Source organism: Pyrenophora tritici-repentis, chromosome 1 (genome assembly GCF_003171515.1).
Source record: "Pyrenophora tritici-repentis strain M4 chromosome 1, whole genome shotgun sequence".
Classification (NCBI taxonomy): domain Eukaryota; kingdom Fungi; phylum Ascomycota; class Dothideomycetes; order Pleosporales; family Pleosporaceae; genus Pyrenophora; species Pyrenophora tritici-repentis.
This window is the reverse complement of record NC_089390.1, coordinates 4,992,475-5,009,810: the sequence shown is the minus strand read 5'-3', so window position 1 is coordinate 5,009,810 and position 17,336 is coordinate 4,992,475. Positions and strand designations below refer to the sequence as shown.

Sequence of the window (17,336 nt, the reverse complement as noted above, 5' to 3'; positions counted from 1 at the left end):
TCCATCTCTTCATCCCATCAGCAACATGTCTACTCTGTAAGCATCCGAATGCACCACGAGACTCTCTTTTGCTAACTCTAGTCAGCGACTCCACCACCATTCGTCCCACCGCCTACGGCTCCGACACCGAGAGCGACGGCCAAGCATCCGGCGGTCGCAAGATTTCTCCCAACTCCAAAGTCGGCCCTATTCCTTCTTCAGCATCGCTCAGCCGGCCTGCTGGAAACATCATCAAAGGTCCTGTTGACGACAACGGCAAGCAAAAGGACGCCGCATTGTTGATCGGTATTAAGCTTGATTTGGAGGCCGAGATTCACTTGACGGCACGAATTCGCGGAGATATTACAATTGGATTGTACTGAGTTGCTTTCATTGGACTATGGACAGTGGTTGGCGTCATGGCCAAGGCTCTATAGCCGATGCGGATAGAGCAAACCACAAGCTTCGCGGATTGACGGGATCAAGTAGAACCATGGACTCCACTAGAGACCACTGTGGAAATATCCGAGGCACGGAAGCCGTTGCGATGCGAATGATATACTTCTTTCCTTGACTTGATCACATGTGCACGATTGCCTATGATGCGCGAAGACGTGGTTGCTTGCAAATATCACGAGTGAACTGTGTCAGATCTGAATGGATAGTCAGCATGGAGTACATTACTAGTGGAGAACACTATGCATGTGAGATGTGCTGATCAGATTCATGCCCTGTCACAGGCAATTATCACCATTGCCGTAGCTCGGTAGACCGTCGTGATAAATTGATTGTTCATCTTAGAAGGGGAAGAGGGAAGGGAGGTGTTTGCCTTACCTTACATGAATGTCACATATCGTTATGAGACGACCCTATGCAACTCATCAGTTGCTGTTGTGTATCGTGACCATGAAGAGTGAAAGCGATGAGTGCGGATCAGACATGACGGTTCTCGTCTTCGCCGAAGCTTGGACATATGCTTGTCTTTGATTTCGTCGGATCATCATTTCGAGGGAGGATGTAGGTGATGAGCGTACCGTTTGGATGGTGATGATTCTGGGACTTGAGGCATGTCAGCAAAATACTCTTTCTTGATAGGTAAAGCAAGTGGAGTGGGTAGATTGGGATCAGTTGACATGAATGGATATTTTGATTTAAGTCTTCACCGGGCGAACCCATCGGACTCGTCATCAAGTGTTCATCATTTCGTGGGGTATGAGAAAGCGGGATGGACACTTACCAAGTATCCTGGCATATACCACAGCGGCGGCACCGACTGATGAGCTGTTAGCTAGGGCACAGCTATCCTGAACAATCGTGCAAAGTGGTAGAACAGTATCAGTCAAGCAGGTTTCTGAGGCCTGCGAAATAGGCGTATCCGTCACGAATTGTCGGAGCCCAGTGCCGTAGCATCATATAGTGTTCGAGTCGTTGGAATCGAGAGAGGGTGCATACCATTTGGTTCGCCGAAGCATCGTAGCCTATGCAACGCCAAGAGTTAGCCAAAGCTTCTCAGAGCATTGAGCAAAATAAGAGGTGCAGGATTGATATCAGATACAGCCTTGTTTATCGGCATAGGCAGAAGCCTTGGTCGGTAATTTCCAGCGTGCCGAAGCAACACAGATCATCATTGGAAGAGTTGGGCGAAGAGAGAGGTGGGTACATACCAGTCGCGTTGTGAGGCTGAGCTTTTGAGTGCCCAGCCAACTGCCAGTCAACGGCAGGGTCGCATTGCAGCCATATGATGTCGCGATGTCGCATTGCGTGCGAACTAATCTTGATGCTTGTTAGCTAGATGCTCTTTCACAGATGTCGCGAATAATGTGAGAAGAACAGTCGTGTTCAGACTGACGTGCAAAAGTTTGAGTTTCATTCCCCTAGAGGTCAAAGACTCTAATTTGTTTTTGGCTTTGTGAATCATCATGAAGTAGGATGGTGAGTGGAAATGGTGGTACGTACTGAATTCAACCCATGCTGGTAGCAGAGTTGTTAGAGCTGGAAGATTAGCCGCGTAATCATAGACAGCGTTCTGCTGCGTGGTGGTTGCGCATTGATTGTGCGCAGTGCGGTGTGTGAGGAAAGAGAAGTTGCAGGTTGCTGGAGAAAAGTTCAAGCTATCGGAGGTTGGAGCTAAATTTTCCGCTCCGTTAGCGCGGTATGACTAAGCACGGCGGGGCTAGTCCTGTTCTGCACACGAAGACAAGGCACTTATCGGCTGTAGATGTGCATCGTCGAACCAACATTTACAATTGAGGAGCTATAGGTTTGATTTCGTAACGTACTGATTGCGCCTCTCGAATGATTCTATACCGCTCCTTCCCAGTTGACGCCGACCCAATGTTCCTTCCTTGTGCTTCTCCTATGAGCGCTGCTAACATGACGCGTGCGGGGACTATCATGGCGCATAACTTGGGTATTTACATGAAGTCATAAAATCTGGAAGCTGTACAGTTTCATTTGGTAAGAGGATCTTTGCCTCTTGCCATCCGAACATCCAACTTTCCATATGAAGAGCGTGTGCGAATATCAATACTGCAAAACACAGCAAATGATATCAAACTCCTCATGATGCAAAGATGCGAACATTGAGGTCAACGCAGCCAGTCGCAATCACGCATCGTATGCCAGCCTTGGCCGCCTCCTCCTCTTTCTTCTTGCTCAAACCATTTGTTGCGCCGTTAGTCGCGTCTCCATTTACAGGTACGTCCTTGATGACATTGGGTGCCCATCGCATGCAGCTGACAAAGTGGCCGTGCGCGTCAGTTACAGTCTTGACACAACGACCTTCTTGGGTGAGATCCCAGCATCGAATTGTCTTGTCGTCGCTAGCAGATAGCAAGTACTTTCCGCCGGGATGGAAAACCAGTGATCGAATCCAGTTATCATGGCCGGTCAACGTCTTGATCAAGGTTCCTCGCCCATCCCATATCTTTATTGTCTTGTCTCTTGACCCGGTGGCTATGTATTCGGCTGAGCTGCTTAGCGGTGGTGGTTTCTTCAGGCCAGCGAGCGATGCAAGGTTAGCATAAGACACCGGAGGCGCTATCGTGACGCATTCGACAACATGCTCATGGCCGATAAAAGTGCATTTTGGCTCTCCCGAGCTGGCGTCCCATAGTCGAGCGGTTTGATCATTCCCTGCAGAGAGCAGCCATCTTCCGTCGAAGCTTGGGGCCACGTCTCGCACCCAGTCGGCGTGGCCCCGTATTGTCTTTACACAGTAACCTGTAGTAACGTCCCATATTCGTAGTGTTTTATCTCGAGACGCTGAAACAAGTAGGTTGCCTGACGAAGGCGATCCAGCAGCCCCACTAGGGACGAAGCGGATGGCAGATACCGAGTGGTCATGGCCTGGTAATGTCCTTATATTCTTGTACTCATCCGAGGGATCCCACAGCTTGATGGTCAAGTCGCTCGAACATGATGCCAACAAGGTTCCACCTCTTGGGCCGCCAAAATCAACGTCCAAAACGCCTTTGGTGTGTCCCTTGACGGTCCTTTCCAGCTCTCCCAGCTCCCAGTCCCATATTTTGATGGTTGTGTCTTCAGAGCCAGATGCGAGGGAGGAGAAGACGGGGTGAAATGCGACACATGTGATGGGGGAGCGGTGCGATTGGAGGGTATGTCGTGCTGGGGCCCGTGGTAGCCAGCTGGCGGGGTCTTGGTTCCTGCGGAGGAGAGAGGTGGGAGTTGTGGAGTCCAGCTCACTCTGCAGGGTCTGATTGCGCTGCTCTAGTTCCATGACCTATTAAGAAGACATGAGCAAAGACGTCTGACGATGGAAGCTGGCGCAACTACCTTCTTTTGCAACCGCACCACACTCGTCCACTTCTTCTCCAGCAGCCCCTCGTACTTTTTCCGTGTGGCATCGTCGAAATTGGCCGAGACGTTTGCTTCCTCTCGAAAAGCTTCAGCTGTCTTGGGCGCGTTTATGACGCCTAAATATGCAATAATGGCCTTGTGCCTGCATCGCCGTTAGTGGTTGCTCCCCACATGTGCCGCGACTCGCAAGACTCACAACTCCTCGGCTTGCCGGTCCGTCAATATCGCGCTCATGGCGGAATGGGTGGCTCATAGGCGACTGGCGCAAGATTCCACCATGCAAAGTCACGCAGTTGTGCGTAGATTCTAGCGGCCGGTGCGGAGGTTTTTGGCGGGCGCGGGGAATTGCGGTGAGCGGAGGGCGAGGCGCGGATTACGGCTGGCGGGGGGGTTTGGGCGGTAGGTTGGGTACTTTGTTTGGGGAGCGAGAGAAAGCCGCGCGGTGAAGATAGCGATTGAGTGGGAGCAAGCAATTATGCTGGCGCCAGGTCTACGTGGTCGACGGTCGACGGTCGACGTATGGGGGGGTTATTCTATCATGTGTCTGCAGGGATGTGGCAGCCAGCAGCGAATCTGAGGTAGCTGTCGCCTCGGGAACCAGCCCCAGCCCAACACCCAAATATCTGCACTGCACCTGTGGCATGACGCAGTCAGCGAGCGACACATTTGATAGCCCGCGCCCCTGCACTACCCGTACGGCTTTGCTACCACACCACACCTGTGCCCTTTAGTCGTCTCACAAGCAAATATAAGCCGTGCGTAGACCTACTGACACATTCCGGTACGTTGCTCCCGCTCCTACGACTCGTTGCACATCCATCAGCGCCAAATGGCGCAACATTGGCACTAGTGTGCATGCGCGCATGGATGGTGCTCATCGCCGCCAGACCCCCATTACATACACCCCTTCTTGCGACATCCCTCGACTGTCTCTAAACATTCGCGACTGACTGTTGGCCAGTGTTTGTGTTTTCTTGCACCACCCCGCATTAACCCCGATACACACCACAACAACCTAACACACCATGGCCGAAGAAGAAGATTTCAGTTCCCTGCCGCTCCCCGACCGTTTCGTACACAAGAACTGGAAAGTACGGAAAGAGGCATACGAGGCCGCCGCCAAAGAATTCAGTCTTGCTGCCAGCGAATCAGACCCCGTCGTGCGCCAATTCATAAATGATGCAAGCATATGGAAGGGCGTCGTAGGCGACTCCAACGTCGCAGCACAGCAAGAGGGTCTTGGTGCGCTATGCGCCTTTCTCGACATAGCTGGCCAGCAAGGCTGCTCACGGTAAGAAGTCGCGCGCAAGCGATCACGGCTAAAGTGCTGATTTCCATGTCTAGGACGCGGAACATTACCATCGCGACCATCGCCGAAAAGGGCCTACCGTCTACGAGACCGGCCGCCAAGCAGAAGGCCCTCGAGGCACTGATGCTGTACATTGAAACCGACAAGCCAGATCCAGTCATTGAAGAGCTGCTACCCGTCCTGGGAAACAAGCAACCCAAAGTCATCGCCGCAACCCTCGACGCCCTCACCCAGATATACCATGCATACGGATGCAAGACCATCGAGCCCAAGCAGGTTCTCAAGTTGCTACCCAAAGTATACGGCCATGCGGACAAGAACGTGCGCGCGAAGGCGCAGGAGCTGACGGTTGAATTCTACCGATGGCTGAAAGAGGCCATGAAACCGCTCTTCTGGAACGATCTGAAGCCGGTCCAGCAGCAGGATCTCGACAAACTGTTCGAAAAAGTCAGAGACGAGCCCCCGCCAAAGCAAGAGCGCCTGCTCCGTTCCCAACAGGCCGCCAAGGAAGCCGCCGTCGCTGCGCCAGGCGGCGACGACGAGTGTGAAGAGGAGGAGGACGCAGCCATTGATCTCGAGCCTGAATACGAGGCTGTTGACGTTTTCGCGAAGATACCCAAGGACTTCTCCGACAAGCTCGCATCATCGAAATGGAAAGATCGAAAGGAGACTCTGGACGAGGTGCAGAAAGCCCTCGACCATCCAAGGATAGCAGAAGGCCCATTCGACGAATTGGTGCGCGGATTTGCGAAGAGCATGAAAGACGCCAACATTGCCGTTGTCATCACAGCCGCAAACTGCGTTGAGCTTCTAGCAAAGGGCTTAAAGAAGAGTTTCCAAAAGTACCGCAAAGACGTTATGAACGCCATGATGGAGCGACTCAAGGAGAAGAAGGCGACCGTGACCGATGCTATCGGAGCCGCCCTAGATGCATCGTTTGCTTCTACCAGCTTTCAGGACTGCTTAGAGGAGATTCTCGAGTTTCTGAAGCACAAGAACCCGCAGGTCAAGCTTGAGTCGTCGAAATTCCTGATCCGATGCTTAAAGAACACCCGCGAAGCACCAACCCCTGAACAGGCCAAGGCCATTGCTGAGGCCTCCACAAAGTTGCTCACTGAGTCGCAAGAGGTTCAACGTTCAGCCGGTGCCGAGACGCTCGGTACGCTTTGGAAGATCATGGGCGATCGCATCATGAATGCCCATCTTGATGGCCTGGATGAAATCCGCAAGACCAAGATTAAGGAGTTCTTTGATGCTGCCGAGGTCAAATCCAAATACAAGCCAAAGGCGGCCCCTGCACCCAAGCCTGCTGCCGCTCCACCATCGAAGAAGCCGATGGGTAAGCGACCCGCGCCTGGCGGTGTGAAGAAGGCAGCCCCTGCACCTAAACCTGCTCCCCCTCCACCCGCGGAGGAACCGTCCGCACCGCTCGAGCCGAAGCCGACATCGAGGCCCACGCCCAAGCTGGGTACCAAGCCTGGTCTTGGTGGGCCATCAAGGCTAGGAGGGTTGAAGAAGCCAGGTTCGGGTCTCGCAGCCCCTTCGCCGCGGAAATCGGTTGTATCGCCACCTCCTGAGGAAGAAGCACCACCACCACCGCCCAAGTTTGGTGCAGGACGTGGTCTGGCAGGCCGTCCCCTCGGAAAGCCTGCCGCGGAACCCGTTGCAGCAGCTCCAGTACCACAGGCGCCTACTGGGTTAAGTTTGGTGGAGCGAGCAGAGCTAGATGAGCTTCGAGCAGAGGTTGAGCGAGTGCGACGACAAAACGAAGACTTGCGTAGTGAGCGGACGAAGCTCACTTCCCAAATCCATGAGCTACAGAACCAAAATGCTCAGCTCATCGAAGACCACACGCGCGACGTCCTCTCCATCAAGGCAAAAGAAACACAGCTTGTCCGTGCCCGCTCAGACTTTGAAGCATCAGAACAGACAGTTCAAAACCAACGCCGAGAAATCGACCGCTTGAAGCGTGAACTCAGCCGCCAAGTGCGAGCCTCATCTCCGCCAGCTTCCGACGTTGCCGACCAGATATTTGCCGATAATGGCAACGGCGCACAGTTCGGCGACTCTGGGTACGGCAGTCGAGGAATGCATGCCAGGCGAGAGAGGAGTTTCAATGTGCCTACAAGCCCAGGCGGTGACGGTAAGGAGAATTTTGATTCCTACTCTCGTCCCGCCAGTGTTTTGAGTGGCAAGCTGAGTCCACGTTTAGATGGTGCTTCTGGCATGTCATCGTTTTCTTCACGAGGTGGCGGTCGCATGAGCCCTGCAGAGAACGGTCTCAGTCATCGAGGACAGTCACAAGCCGCTTCCGGTGCTGAAAGCTGGAAACGTGCTGCAGAGGTAACTCAGAACCTCAAGCAGAGAATTGAGATGATGAAGGTTAGTAATCTTTCTCCCGTCCCGCTCACAACCCACAACTAACAACAACCAGGCCAAGCAAGGCATCGGACGTCCAGCGCAATAATTTTCCAGCCACTTATCGTTCTCTACGCTGCTTACATCGCGTAGGCTAGGGTTTGTTTGGGAGTTCTGCAGCACGGATGACGGTGCTACACCTTTTTTGCTATGTTTATCCTGGGACCCCCATGCAAAAGAAAACTTTCTTTAGGGCGTTCGATATGGCTTCTGCGGCTCGGCACATGTTTCTGACTTTGCTTTCGCCTGCATGTATTTTACCCGTGGGCATTTCCGTGGCGTTTGTTTGTTCTGGTTTTCTTCCGAGGGGATTGTGCTGCTGTGATAAGTGATGAGCAACAGGGCACATTGGTCCAGGATAGAATTGGGGAGGTGGGCAAGCACGCGCAAAAGTGGAATGTCACTGCGAAAGAGGGTAACAGGGAGGAGAGAGCGCTGAAACCGGGGGAAGGCGTGCGTGGATGGGTTTCCTTGAGTATTGAGATTCCCCAAATGGCTTTTTTATTCGCTCTTCCGCACAACCATCATCATTACCATCATCGATATCAGCAATGAAAAGACGCTGTTTTTTACTCCACATCCCGATACCCATCATCGTTATCATCCCTTTTCTTATTGCCCATGATTACGCCCGCCTGGACCTGGGGCCCAACCCTACGCAGCCGCCGCGTTACCGAACCGCTGGGTCACCGCACGCCCAACCGTGCCGCACGCAAATGAATCATCCCATCACCTCTTGGCGCCGAAGGATGATGAGGGGCGGGACGGGAGGGAGAGTGCGTTGCGTTGCGTTGCGCGTAAAATGCCTCCTTTACATGCCGACGTCGCGCGGCTCTTTGTTCGATCGTCTCTGCATGCGTTTTGTCTGACTGATTAACTTGTGTTTGACTGGATTTGTACTGGGCTGGACCAGTTTGACTCGTTTAGTTGTTAAATTCACACAAGACTGGATGCGCGGCTCCACACGACATATCGCCGTCGAGTCGGTTATGGATCCTGGACTCTCGCGTCGCTCACTGAAGGTGCTTGCTGCCGCTGGTGGTGCTGCCCCACATCAACAACAACAATGGGGATCACAACAACAGCATACGATCGACAGAGATGGTGACGACGCGACACTTATTGATCTCTCGCGCGCAACGAATGAAGTCGCACATGCGGAGTTATTGGAGTTTTTCAAGAGCACGGTTGGGGAGGATGTTACTAGTGAGGTATGTGGGTTTATCGTCTATTTTGTGTAGATGGGTTCTGCGCGGTTCTTTTTGGGGTACCACAATTCAAGAAGAAGTTGGAATGAAACGAAACGGAACGGTTGTGACAGACGGCGCTAATTACTTTCTGTTGTGAGAATAGGTGTTTGCAACTCCAGCGTCATCCGGATATCATGACAACGGGCGCAGTGAACCACGACTCCGGAGTGCACTAGCAGGATTCTTCAACACAAATTTCAATCCCGTTCACACAGTAAGACCGGAACATATTGTTATTACGGCAGGGGCGACAGAAGCGATTGAAAGGTTGGTGGATGCAGTTTGTGATGAGGGTGATGGGATTATAGTTGTAGGGCCATGTTGGCGTGAGTATTGCTCTCTCATCTTCTCCATTTCAATCCCCCATCACTATTCATACCACAAGATGAAAGCCTATATGCCATCACTATCTCCTACCTCCTCACAACCCCTATACTAACCTACCACCCCACAGCAACCCTCATCCCCACCCTAACCCTCAAACACTCCCTCGCCCTCACCCTCGCCAAACCACCAACCTACAACCACTGGGACAACTACCTCCTCCCCTCCCTCCAAGCCTCATACGACTTCTCCCCCGTAAAATCCCGCATCAAAGCCGTCGTGCTTTGTAACCCCAATATGCCCCTTTCGCGCTGCTACCCGCGCGAGACGCTGCTCGATCTTATGGAGTTTTGTCAAGAGAGGGGGTTACATCTTGTTTGCGATGAGGTGGGTGCTTTGTTGAGTGTGAACGCGGAAGGAGGAGTGGGGTGTAAGAAAGCACCTGGGTTCGTTAGTGCACTTAGTTTGACGGAGCCGTTGGCGAGGGAGGGGGCGAGGAAGGTGGATCCGAGTCTTGTGCATGTTGTTTGGAGTGGGAGTAAACTTTTTGGGGTTGGGGGGTTGAAAGTTGTATGTTGTCTTATCTCTTTACCTTCCCTCGTCACCCCATTATATCTCTCACCACCCCATCCATTCTCATTACTGCATTTTACCTCCACCCCATTCAATACCTGCTAATGCTATAAACAGGGCTGCATAATATCCCAATCTTCCCCCTCCCTCAACACCGCCCTATCAACCCTCACCACACCGCCCTCCACCCTTCCTTCCCTCTACCTAACATCCCTCCTCTCCTGGTCCCAACTTCCCACCCTCCTCGCTTTAACCACCGAGCGCCTAACATACTCCTGCCACATTCTCGCCACCTTTTTGCAACGCCATGATGTCGAGTTCGTGGTTCCTACACATGGCGTTGTGTTGTTTGCGCGCTTGGCGAGGACGGCCGCGAGTAAAGGCGAGGAAAAGAGGTTCTTCGAGGCGCTGGAGAGGGGCGGTGTTAGGGTTGGGAGGGGCGAGAAGTATGCGGGGGTCGAGAGGTGTTGGGGTTGGGCCGGGCTAGGGTTTGGGGTTGGCGTAGAGGTTATGGAGGAGGCGGTCAGGAGGATGGAGAGGGTGATGAGTGGAGAGGGAAGGTGAGGGACGGAGATGAAGGGGTGGGTGTCTGATGACGTATTGGGCGTATATGCGTCTAATTGTGTTATGGCTGTTGTGGTAGGCTTCGGCTTGTTTTCTCGGCATGGTTTGCCAGCGTCTCAATACCTAGCCTTTTCATTTTATTGTTGGATGGAAGAAACGCTGTGCTGCAGACCTCTTTGAGTATTTCCTAAGCAGCACAGAATAGAGATCAAAATCACATAGTTGTCGGTATAAATATAGCGTATACATCTCATTCTCAATGGCTATACTCTTCGTGATTACGCTACGGCAACCTCCCCACATATATATATCCAAGTTCCCTTGAATAGACTCTCGGATACCCCACCCCCACTTCTACTTGCTCCACCCAGTCCATAGACAATTATATGCCAGTCTTAACTCAAATCAAAGCCCGCACCCGAAAATACACTATACAGCAACTTCTCCTTGAGCGTCTTTTCATCGCGATACATGGGCAACTTGAGCAAATTCACACACGTACTCGTGCTAGGCAGCCTCTCTTGATCGCTACCCGCATCACGAATACTGAAGCGCGGGTTCAGGGTGCCAAATCCAAGGAGCGGGGCGCGGGGTGTACTAGTGACGAACTTGAGGACAGCGCGACGCTCGTCATCTGACATTTCCTTCATGACCTTCCACAGTATCTGGATGGTAGGATGCTCTTGACCGTCGTCGCCGATGACGTAGGTGCCGCCATAGATTGTGTTGCGGCGCAGGTCTTCGACGTCGATGGATGTGCGGGTGCCGGAGATGAGGGTTTGAAGCTCAGATTGGTTGAACATGGAAAGCCATGAGGGTTGGATCATCGTACTGAGGCCGCGGAGGAAGGCGGTTGTTTGAGCGTAGGGTTGGTTTTGCAAACGGTGGCGGGCCATGTAGCTGATGTAGACAAGCCGGTTCTGGTTGGTGACGGGTGTATTGGATCCATCAGGCTTCAGTTCTTTGGTGATAGCCTTGGTCTTCTTGGGCGAGGTGGCGTGGTCTACGACAACCGTGTCTGTCACTGTGAAGTTGAGTGAAAAGTCTTCGACATCGCCAGGGTAGGTCTTGAGTTTGTGTAGACCTTGGTATAGCTCTTCGTCCAGGTCACGCAGATCGTTAAGCGTGGGTCGATATCCAGACTCATTCGGTGCAGAGCCGGCGCCACCTGTCAAGGCCCATTTGCGCAGGAAGAAGGGCGCAAAGTTTACGTCGACCAAGATTCCCTCGTACAAACACTTGCCTATGATGCGCCCCAAGAACTCATAGCGCTGAAGTAATTCAGTGACTTGCGCACGATACTCTGGTGAGTTCTCGCGTAAACCTGCCTGTCGCAAAGCTTCCTTGTGCTCTTCGAGTGCTGCGGGATTTGGATACAGCAAATGTTGATCGTTCTCAACGAACATGTCGATGTAGTCTGTTGGCATGAAAGCTCGGTTCGTGACACTGGTAAGAAACTCCTTGGTAACACCACCGCCGTCAATACCAGCCTCAGCTGCACCGAATTGGTCCATGAACGTGATTTGGATCGGCTCCTTCAAACCCTGGCCCAATTCATAGAACTGCTCGAACGCATCATCAAATTCGTTCTCTCTTCGAATCCTTGCCGAGTGTTTTTCGAAATGATCACGTGCGTTGCGTTGCTGCATGAGCCTAAACCGCCAAAGCTCTGGGTCAGCGCTGCCCCTTCGCTTGGTCATGTCCAAGTGCACGAATTCCCGGAAGATCTGAACTCTCGTCGTGAATGGTATGAAGAACGGCATGTTTTGTAGAATCTCCAAACGAGGCGCCACTGCTTGCAGGTAGCGCCTCCTCGAAGCCTTGCGCTGCTGTCGTTGTAGCTTCTCCAGCCGTCGTTGTTGCTGTGTTCGGCCAGTCCCAATGAGTTGTGGTGTATCGTCAAACTCTTCTTCCTGGTCGTCAAGATCATCGGCGTCCTCTTCTTGAATCTTGTGTCGCGACTCTTCCTCTTCTACTACAGCTGGAATGAAGCCAGTCATGTCAAAGCGAGAGGTCATGAGCCAGTGATCCGAGGGCAAGAACTTGCGCCGAGAATCGCGCTCGTATACCATGCGAAGAAGTCCGGTGACTAAGCCTTTGACATAATCAATCTTCAAGCCTGCAACGCCACCTATTGATGGCTCCACCTGCTCTTTCTGGGTTTGATTGTCCATTGCTTTGGGATTGAAGTAATTGAGGCTTATGCTACTGCTTCCGGCCTCTGTATCCGATGTCGTGATATCGACTGCGTTGAAGTATAGTGTAAAGCCCAGGTTCTTCAGGAAGGTCGTCAGGTCTTTCACATCGTTCAAAGCTAACCCGTTGTCGCGGATCTGACCAGAGTAGGCATCTTGCTGACCAGCAGTGAAGAACTCCTCGTCATCTGTCACTTTGAGCACAAAGGTGTATAGTTCAAGGAACACTAGAATAACCCGCCATTCATCGGTGACGATGGCATCTTGATCGACCTGCTGTTTAGCTGGCTGCCAGAAACCGTGGTTCGTCAATCCCGATGTACCAGGGCGATCAGAGGTGTCACCATTTGTCGCTTTAGGCTTGAGCAGTCCGATGGCCGCGCGCGAGTCTTTGAAGATTGTGGAAAACACGGACGACCGTTTTGATGCTTCCCAGAAGTATCGGATAGCAGGCAGTTTCCGCTTACCCCTCGCTTCCGATGGACCAATGTAAAGCCACATCCGAATCTCATCACCCCGACGAGGGAAGAAGCGTAGTAGGGCAAGCGCATAGTTTGCCAGTTGTCGGGCTTCTTCAATCTTTTCATCATCCGAAGCCTCCTCTGACTGCGAAGATCCAACCAGTAGACTGCCAATGCCTTCTTGATGTACCAAGGACCCGACCTGCTCTTTCAGGAAATTTGTCACCGTCTCAGGTTCCTGATCAGTTCCATCATCCTCTGTAATCTCGCTGATCGGGTGGTCTTCGTCAATTATGCCAATTGGTAACGAGTTCAACAATACGGAGACGACGGCTACAAAGTCTTTGTGTACAGCATATGCTTCGGGGGTATCAAAATTGTGCGCGTAGCGGTGAAAGTAGATGAAAGTTCCCAGCAGACGCAGCCGGCTTGGGGAGCTCCTCAGCTCGGCTTTGGCTTGCAGACCTGACTTCGGTGCTAGAGTTGCCAGTGCATTCGCAAGTAACTTGTAATTGATTTCATTGGCGAGCGAGTCTCGAAACCTCCGCACAATCAATGACGTTGAGTCTGAGCTCAGCAGTGGAAGTGTCAGGATGTGTATGCCAAAAGCCTCGTATGCATCCAATGTATAGCCCGTGACCCTATTTAAAGGAGAGAGTGCCGTTTTTTGTATGGCATCCATCCAAGCTGGCCCATCGGCCTCCGCTTCGAGCAGTGGGGTAAGGCTGGATACGACGCTTGCGATGGTACGGTAGTATTGTTCAGCGTTTCGAGATGTCTCGGCCGGTATTTGTTCGGCGAGGAATCCTAAGAGAACAATGGATTGTCCAAGCTCATTCCGTGCGACTGGAGGAACCTTGACCTGTCGTTCTATGGCGACCAGTAGTATCCGCTGCAACCTCGAATAAGCAGATGGCCAGGCTCCATCCGGCTTAACGCCTAAACTCTTGACCGTCTCCGTCTGCCGTATTCCAAAATTCTGTATCCGCCTCAAATCGTCCTCGCTCCGCGGAGAGGCAAAGCGAAGCAAGTGCTGTAACTGAGTAAGAGCCTCTTCTTCAGAGCCGTATGCTGTGTTTGCTAGTACGCCTTTCGGCGCCTCCACTTTGTCCCATTCGCCCCGAATATGGTCTGCCAGTTCTCTCCTAGCGAAGTGACCCCGCCATACTCTCTGTATCCTCTTGCTCGCATTCAATGTATCTCGTTCGCGTTGTCGCTGGGCTCGTTCCTGCTGTGCGCGGTCGAGGGCAGCTTGAGATCCAGCGCCAGAGCCGGGAGGGCCGAAGGGGTTGGTCTTCTTTCCGCCCAGGTTCACTTGGCGCGCTCGGCGTGTATTGCCCGTGAAGCTCGTGAACATGGTGGCGGATATTCGAGTGGGCGGAGACGTGGATGCGGCGAAATGGTTTACGTGTATTCGGACCTGCCCAAGCAGGCTATATTATTGGGCAACGGGCCAAAGTTGAATTGTGGTATCAGGTTAGTCGTGAATCTAATATCGTGTAGTCGTAATGGTGAATGCGAGGCCGATGGAGGCTGGGGTCGCTTTGGGCAAACGGTGGGTGTTACCCGTGCGTGAAGGAACGATGCACAGGATGTCGTGACTTGTACAAGGAATGATTCGACCACACACTTGCCTTCGAATGGATTCTACGTGTCTCCGGTGGCCGCGGTGATGGAGCAACCAAAGAGTAGTCAGCATCGCCGCATCCACCTCCGAGCATGTCCGTGCACGATACCGTCATACACAGCCGCAGCCTCATTTACGCCACGATCAACGCGTCTTAGCAGCGTTGGATTCGACCATGACCTCATCCATATCCCTTAGCTACTCGGAACCAAATTTTAGAAAGAGATCTGGCGACTAGAGAAATTAAGCCAAATCGCGCCTATACCTGTTCTACCGTGATTAATGACAAAGCGAATTATCGCGAGTTGTGCCTGCTAGTGTCGGCAACAGCATGCACGCAAGGCATTACACCAACGCGCTCAGCCAATTTGAATGGAAGGAGGTCTAGATCGTGAGCACATGTACATACCGGTCCACGCATAGCTGTTGGTAGTAAGCATCTCCAGCACGTATACCAAATGCACGAGGCTGTCACAGGCGTGCTGCGCGTATGCAGTTCTGGCAAAACGAGTTGGATGACCGTATGGTATGGCATACAAAGAGACCACGCTCCGTATACCTGCCATAGTTGCCCCTCAAACTGACACACAGACAACACAAGCGTCGAATAACTCGATGGTCATAGGCTTAGGCCATGATGATCAGTGTATGCTGTAGGTAGCGCTCGCTGTGAAAAAGATCGGTCTAAGGAGCAATATCATCAAGCCAGCTCTTCCAGAGTACAGACTCTTCCTCTTCAGAAAGCCGCGGTCAAGCGAGATGTCGTTGTCCAAAGAGGTCTGTGTGCTGCGACTCGTCGCTTCCGAATGATTGACTTCCAACGGCCCTGTCTGCTCGGTTGGGCGACTTCACGGGCAGGTGCATGAGGCCTTACCTCGTGAATAAGGTGAATTTGGAACGTCGAATGATCATTAACATATGCCGATCCTGGGAGAAAGACGTTGTCGTCTAGATACGCAGTAAGAGTGGGGCTCTTAGATGGAAGTGGTCGTCTGTAGTTGAACTTATCCGTCCGATTGAAGGCAAGCTAGACTAGCGTGAGTATCGGAGTATGGCGTATCCTGCTTCCATGTCGTCCTGGACAAACACGAGTCGTCCATCGTAGACGGAGACAAATCATTCGAGACGGTGGCTTGCAGGCCCTCGGAGTGATAGGTGGTATTCATCAATGCCCTCCCTAAGCCCACCATGCCGGTAGGCTCGTATCACCTCAATGGTAACATCTCCAATCTCGAAGCGAATAGGCGCCAATCCCTGTGCCCGATGTAACGACGATGCTTTTAATCCAGAGGATTTTCGGCCCGAAAAATGAGGCACGAAGCCTATTACCCTGTTTCATCGTCGCTGTTGCAGCGGCCACAGATCGGTTTTGCTTCATCACTATTCCGTCTCTTAGTCTTACAATTGAGACGTCGGTAGAGCTAGGTCCAGTACTCTAGCGTGTTTCCGGTAGGCTTCGAGTACTTAGCCGTGCCGTGTTTCTTTTGATGCCTCGCTTTATTGGCTTACAGTCATATGTTATTGAATATATGGAGCCTGGAAAACGTCCAAGACATCAAATAAATTGAACATTTGGGACCAGAGCTTACCACATGCAGTCCTGGGGCAGATTGAGGTTTCACCAGCAGGTTGTACGTCATGTGGGGACCCCGCTTTTTGGCCACCCTGCAGACTACGGCACTGAAAGGTGCACAGGACTCCGAACGATCCCAGTTTTGAATATAGTGTGGCTATGATCTGGTACATCACTGCAAGGAAGTCTCGCCGATGACATAAGCATCGATTCGGTTAGGAAGGTGGTATGCACAAGACTTGGAGTTTACAACCCATAACCCCTTTATCAACATTGAATCATCTTCACCGTGTCGCGTAAAATTAAAGGTATGGATGTAGAGACATAATCCATCGTAGACAGTCTAGAAGATGGCAAAACAATATAACTCAGCAAAACTTGGGTTAGTGACATGTCAAAAGAGCCCATGTAAGTTGAGATAAATGACATAGATTTTGCCCCCTTTTCTCAGCTATACTCAATATTTTCTCCCACCCTTCACAGAACCTCAATTCATATCCTTCCTATTGATAAAATCATCACTAACAATGCCCCCATCAGTAACCCCTCCAACCTCACCAAACAGTCCAACACCACAGCTTACCTACCACAAACGCCAAATTACTAGCGAAACCAAAGGTACTTATTCCACGCCCAACAAAGATCCGCTCATGAAAGCTCGGGGGGAACTCCGTAAACCGCTCACCAGCACCATAGTTGCGTACCAGCGCTCGCAGTACGTCGCCCTGAGACTTTTGTAAAACTTGCTTAGAAAGGCTTCATGGCCGCTTTTCCATCAATGAATACGATAGTGATTATTCCAAGGGCGGGGAGGGGAGGGGAAAGATCAAATGTGCTGCTTGTGAATCCCTATGCGTATTCCGGAGATTTCCCTTGTCTTTCTACGGACTATGTCGGGTTGTATCGTACAACGTGATTCAACAGACCTTCTCAGCTTGGAGCGTTTAAATCTGTGCCCATCGGTTCTATCAATCCTCTTTTTCAGGTTGGTAGAATGGTGGGATCTCACAGCCACCACCAGCACATCCAATATGCACCAAATAATCTCAAGCGTCGTTCTTTCGACCAGAAAATGGGGACAAAACGCGTATATACGCGTCAACATGCCCTTCTTGGGTGGAAGTTCCCCCTGCGTCGTATCCGTCTTTCCTCGTATGGGAGTTGGCGTGTTTCATAATATATCCGAACCCGCCATGTCGGATGCGCTCCGCAAGCGAACGCAGACGTGGATGGCAGACGTGCTG

At 52.0% G+C, this 17,336-nt stretch overlaps 5 protein-coding genes across 5 annotated transcripts; 2 read left to right on the top strand and 3 right to left on the bottom strand.

The window, feature by feature from the left end:
• Positions 1-25: 25 nt before the first annotated feature.
• PtrM4_019670 (uncharacterized protein) lies at positions 26-362 on the top strand (the record flags this gene model as incomplete). The annotated part of the gene is made up of 2 exons (XM_001931829.2): positions 26-36; positions 86-362. The coding sequence occupies 2 exons, from the start codon at positions 26-28 to the stop codon at positions 360-362; spliced, it is 288 nt and encodes a 95-aa protein (XP_001931864.1).
• A 952-nt stretch (positions 363-1,314) lies between these two features.
• Positions 1,315-1,737, bottom strand: PtrM4_019660 (uncharacterized protein; the record flags this gene model as incomplete). Its single annotated transcript, XM_001931828.2, has 2 exons — positions 1,315-1,457; positions 1,644-1,737. 2 exons carry the CDS (start codon positions 1,735-1,737, stop codon positions 1,315-1,317), a joined length of 237 nt encoding a protein of 78 aa, XP_001931863.2.
• An 802-nt stretch (positions 1,738-2,539) lies between these two features.
• Positions 2,540-4,032, bottom strand: PtrM4_019650 (WD40 repeat protein; the record flags this gene model as incomplete). Its single annotated transcript, XM_001931827.1, has 3 exons — positions 2,540-3,721; positions 3,775-3,940; positions 3,995-4,032. The coding sequence occupies 3 exons, from the start codon at positions 4,030-4,032 to the stop codon at positions 2,540-2,542; spliced, it is 1,386 nt and encodes a 461-aa protein (XP_001931862.1).
• Positions 4,033-4,823: 791 nt separating this feature from the next.
• On the top strand, positions 4,824-7,574 carry PtrM4_019640 (Drf-FH1 multi-domain protein; the record flags this gene model as incomplete). Its single annotated transcript, XM_001931826.1, has 3 exons — positions 4,824-5,089; positions 5,143-7,489; positions 7,542-7,574. The coding sequence occupies 3 exons, from the start codon at positions 4,824-4,826 to the stop codon at positions 7,572-7,574; spliced, it is 2,646 nt and encodes an 881-aa protein (XP_001931861.1).
• A 3,057-nt stretch (positions 7,575-10,631) lies between these two features.
• On the bottom strand, positions 10,632-14,249 carry PtrM4_019630 (HUL4, Ubiquitin-protein ligase; the record flags this gene model as incomplete). The annotated part of the gene is made up of 1 exon (XM_001931824.2): positions 10,632-14,249. The coding sequence occupies one exon, from the start codon at positions 14,247-14,249 to the stop codon at positions 10,632-10,634; it is 3,618 nt and encodes a 1,205-aa protein (XP_001931859.1).
• Between the last annotated feature and the right edge of the window lie 3,087 nt (positions 14,250-17,336).